Raw genomic sequence first — 4,747 nt, forward strand, 5'->3', positions numbered from 1 at the left:
TGATTTAGCTGTTTATGGCACGACAGACCTTTCCGCCCCTTCATCCCCGTGAGCACCTTGATGTTTACCATCTTGACCATTGACGCCGCAAACCACACCTTCCACGTCGTTGAGTCAGCAGTGCTTTCAGCTACAATCGCTGGCATGTCACAGCAGGTGAGCAGCGGCGTGTCCATGGTTTGTCTATCTCAGTAATCTTCCAATACTTGATTATATACTACTCCCTCCATCCTATAATATAAGACGTTTTTTGACACTAGTGTAGTGTCAAAAAACGTCTTATATTACGAACGGTGGGAGTAGTTAAATAAGATTTAAAGTATCAAACACAACCGCGGACTTCGAAAGAACTTATCCAAATAGACAGGAAATCAACGGCAATTAAAAAAGCGCACCTTTTCTAGCTATGTAAAAATTCGTTCTTTGAGGTTAAAAAAAACCAGAAAAGTAGTTTTACATGTGAATCATCTAACCAAAATACCGCAGTAACTGACCGGCAGTCACAAGGAGAAATCTTGAATGCAGTGCAAAATGAGGCACATAAGAAAAATCACCAAATCTAAGTGTGTCTTAACAATTTAGCTGTTTATGGTACGGCAGAACTTCCTGACCTGCCCATTCGTCCCTGTAAGCACTTCGATGTTTCCCATCTTCACCATCGACGCCGCAAACCGCACCTTCCACAACAAGGAGTCCGCAGCGTTTTCCTGCACCTTCGCCGCTGTGTCGTTGCGGGTGAGCAGCGCCGCGTCCGACGTGAACAACACTCGCCTAGCGACAGCGTTCTTGAAGAACTGGTTGCTCAGTGTCGTCGGCGCCACCGCGCTGTTGTTCACCACCGGGTCCGGCGCACCACGCACCGGTGCTGGGCACGTCCTCTTTAGGTCTGTGGCGTATGCGGAGTCCATTGTCGTGTCCACCTCAGGGTACAGCCGGTTGGTGAAGCCGGAGCAGTGTGCCACACCGATGGAGTGCGCGCCGGAGAGAGCCACGAGGTCATCAACATTGAGCCCCTTCCGGGTGAAGCTGCCGACAAGGTCCTCGATTCCGAAGAAAGGCGACGGCATGTTCGTGACGACGGAGAAGGCTTTCGACACATTGCCGTCACGCCTCCCGGAGCGGACGTGGTAGGAGAAACCGGCGGATTTACTGACAGAGTCGCGTGCGGCGAAGGCGAGGACATCGGCGCAGGAGACCGTCAAAGGACACACGGCCTCGACGGCCGCCTTGATCTTGTCGACGGCCTCATACCCAGCCAAGGGAATGGCTGACTTTTCCGGCTGGGGGTTGGCGTTCGAGGAGTCCAGAAGGATGGAAGCGTCACAACCCTAGTGACATCAACGGCCAAAGTTGTTAGCTCAACGCAAAAACATATAAAAAGTTAAACTAAGTGTAGACATTGTAGAACTATTTTCAGTCATGTTATAATAAATGGAAATTATATCATCTTGAAGCAATGGTATATTGGGATGTTCATATATAACACAAAGCAATAATAATAAGAAAGAAAGGAAGAAGGAAATGTTAAAGTTATGAAAACCAGAAATTGATTACGTACCATTACAAAGCAATCGTGGAAGTGCATGCGAATTAAGGCCGCAGCAATACTTGGGTTGCCGTCGATCAAGTTGTAGACGGTATTCTTGATTGTTTCCTCGGCGTTGGAGCACGACGAACTGTAGAAATTGTAGGGCAATTCTGCAGATGACATGGTGATGAGCGTAGCCTGGAAGGCCACCATGAGCAGCTGCACGCATGTCAGCTTCACCATCTTGCCCAGCTTCCTGAAGTTCTACGCTAAACAACAAGGGATAGTATCAAATGGGTGGAAAATGTGCCTGAAAGAATGTATGCCGGCAGATGATGTGATGTGCAAGGCATTGGATGTATTTATAGACACGTACAGGTTACAGATGCATGTAAGGATCAATCATCTTGGACATTTAAATTGACGTAAGGGATTTGAGGAATATTTGGAGGTCAATTATCACAAGAATATTAGCTGGTTGTTGTCTATGAACATGGGTAGCAACACAGCTAATCATTCGGAATTGTGTAGGCGTTGACATCAGTTGCATGCCTATCCTAGTGCAGGTGAATTTCTATACTAGATGATTTGACGGTTGTGATGATTGAAGTAATTGACCTAGAATGACGTCCTTTGTGCTATTTTGTTATTAATACATGCAAGCTCATTATTAATTGCTGCTTTCTTTATCCTAATAATATGGAGCAAAATTCACTTGTTTTTTCGTTCTCCCTGCATTTTGAAGTTTTCGTTGATGTTTCCTTAAGTCATACTGTACGCTAGCTAAAACACTTTAGAATACCCGCATCTCTAAAAATTAGTATTACCTCGGTCCCAAATTCTTATCTTAGATTTGTCTAGATACGAATGTATCTAACAATAAAACGTGTCCAGATACATAAAACTTGTCTTGCAGGTGAACATGGGTTGCACAAGCTAAAAATTGTGTTGTGCTAATCACACAACTTCACAAAACGTTCCTTGGAGATCACAAGCAGCCCATCGTGCTGACATGTCCGTTTCTTCTTCTTTTGTAAGAAAAGACACCTTTGATGTGCAATGTATTGGATGTATTAGGAGTTTAGGACAGATGTATGTAACTACTAATCAATTACGAAATATAAATAAAATAAGGGATTTGTGGAATATTTGGAGTCAATAATCACAAGTATATTAAACAGTTTTTTTTGTCTATGAACATGGGGAGCAACACAGCTAATCGTTCAAATATTGTGTAGGCGTACTGGTTGACATGCATTAGTTGCATGCCTGTCCTAGTACCAGTTGATTTCAATAGAGAATTTGACGGTTGTCTTAATTGAAGTATTTGACCTACAACGACGTCGGTTGTGCAACTAACAGCATACATGCAGGTTATTAATATTAATTAATGGCTTGCCCCCCCTAATCATTTGGAAGGGATTACTTTTTGAGTGCGCATGCCTCTTTTTGCGCATTTTGAAGTTTAAATTGATTTTTGTATTCTATATTTCTAAGAATGCTAGTTGGAACACTTTATAACACCAGCATCTCTATAAATAACTTATAAGCATGTGTGCGTTTACTTTCTGTGTATTTCGACAAGTACTTTAGAAGTATGTCCTTGTTTGAAACTTTGGTTTTTAGTTAGCTACTATATAATCAAGCGTAAGGAAGGTTACCGGATAGTGCGGCAACCATGGACAAATCCTATCATACACTACATGGATGGATAGGTTTTTGCACCCAACGGTGGAGGTAGTGTCATTGTGTAACCACATGTAAGACATTCGTGGATGGGGCTCTTCCCCCTCTCCTTTAATAAATGATATACACGCTTGTGTGTATTCTAGAAAGAAAAAAAATTTGCTCCCAAAAACAATAAGCTAATTGCCAACACGGGTCGTGAATTGCACATTTTACATGGTACTCCCTCTGAGTAGTGATCTAAAAGATCCTATATTAGTTTATGGAGGGAGTATCATACTTGTCACATGCTAGTCAAGTTTCCTCGGCAATGTAGGGCTCAATATATATCCTCTCATATTTCACCATATTCATTCATGTTTGCATTATCCGGCCTTTTGCATATTTAGCTGGGAATCAAAATGCGACTTTTATCTACCAAACATCATTCTGATGATCTAGGAATCATATAGAAAATATATTTATGGGGCACCTATGGCTCAGGTGCCTGAAAAATATATTTGTTTCAGTCGATTCCTCTATGAACCGTTGGATTCACATCGAAGGTACATCATTGAAGCGTTCAGCTATTTGTCCTGTGTTGGCTGAGACTTGCGTTGTTTCAGTAATGACTAGACCATAAAGGCACGTTGCCGTGCCCATGTATCTTAGCAAAGGAATATACTTATACTTGGTAATGCCACGATGGTTTAGATATGTTTTGTAATATGTGATGATTTAAGTACCTACCAATAAAATGAATTTATAGTGTAACATGAATTCACCCACCCATGCACACATTGTCAAATTGATTGGTATGGTGGGGAGCATAGAATAAATGGACAACAAAGCTTAGATAGGCGAGTGCACATGCTAAGTGCAAAGCAGCATGGTTTAGCAAGACACCTAAAACTAAAAAGTCTAGCATCTCTATCGACATTGAAAAATCCAAAAGTTTAGTGTATGTGATAGCATCAAATCCATCCTGTCTAACACAATGGAGAGATCAATGTATGTAATATTATTAATATCAAAATGGAAATGGAATACAACTGCAATGACTAATGGTTGTGTTCGTTTCATCTTAAATGCTTGGAGATTATTTGGTATAAACTCATAAAGCCCGTAAACATTCCTAGACAGCTTATATTTAGTTCTTGTATCTTTATTAAGGGTGTAACATCTTAAGCTTCAAGTTAAAATCGGCAAGCATAAATGGTAATGCTTAGGTAGATGATATTAGTCTAGGCGTACATGTAAGAAACATGATCCTTACTCTATGACCTATGGGGACACCCTCGAAGGCTAGATGGAAATATATTGGCCTGAGAATTTAGAGAATCGGTCAAATCATGCCTTGATGATGTGGAATTTCCATGACTGATGAGCCTGAATCTTGGGCGATCAGAGACCAATTACACGGGGAAGGCCCATGAATAAATCGCTTTCCTGCGATCATAGAATTAGATGTGCTGTAAGGATTTTAAATGACATAATTTGAACCACGAATTTGCAGCAAATCTCTTGCCCCTTCTTACGTGCTAGAGTTCAGAA

The 4,747-nt window shown here is 41.5% G+C and overlaps 1 protein-coding gene across 1 annotated transcript; it reads right to left on the reverse strand.

Annotated features, from left to right (window-relative positions):
* Positions 1-323: 323 nt before the first annotated feature.
* Positions 324-2,449, reverse strand: LOC109732442 (peroxidase 2). The gene is made up of 2 exons (XM_020291620.3): positions 1,559-2,449; positions 324-1,328 (listed from the first exon to the last, which is right to left on the reverse strand). Exons 1-2 carry the CDS (start codon positions 1,769-1,771, stop codon positions 579-581), a joined length of 963 nt encoding a protein of 320 aa, XP_020147209.1. The 5' UTR covers positions 1,772-2,449; the 3' UTR covers positions 324-578.
* Between the last annotated feature and the right edge of the window lie 2,298 nt (positions 2,450-4,747).

Source organism: Aegilops tauschii, chromosome 7 (assembly GCF_002575655.3).
Source record: "Aegilops tauschii subsp. strangulata cultivar AL8/78 chromosome 7, Aet v6.0, whole genome shotgun sequence".
In the NCBI taxonomy this organism is placed as follows: domain Eukaryota; kingdom Viridiplantae; phylum Streptophyta; class Magnoliopsida; order Poales; family Poaceae; genus Aegilops; species Aegilops tauschii.

Coding starts and splice junctions, on each gene's coding strand:
- LOC109732442 (XM_020291620.3), bottom strand. CDS start 1,771: ATGGTGAAGCTGACATGCGTGCAGCTGCTCATGGTGGCCTTCCAGGCT. Junction 1,329..1,558: donor TCCACGATTGCTTTGTAATG/GTACGTAATCAA, acceptor TGATGTCACTAG/GGTTGTGACGCTTCCATCCT.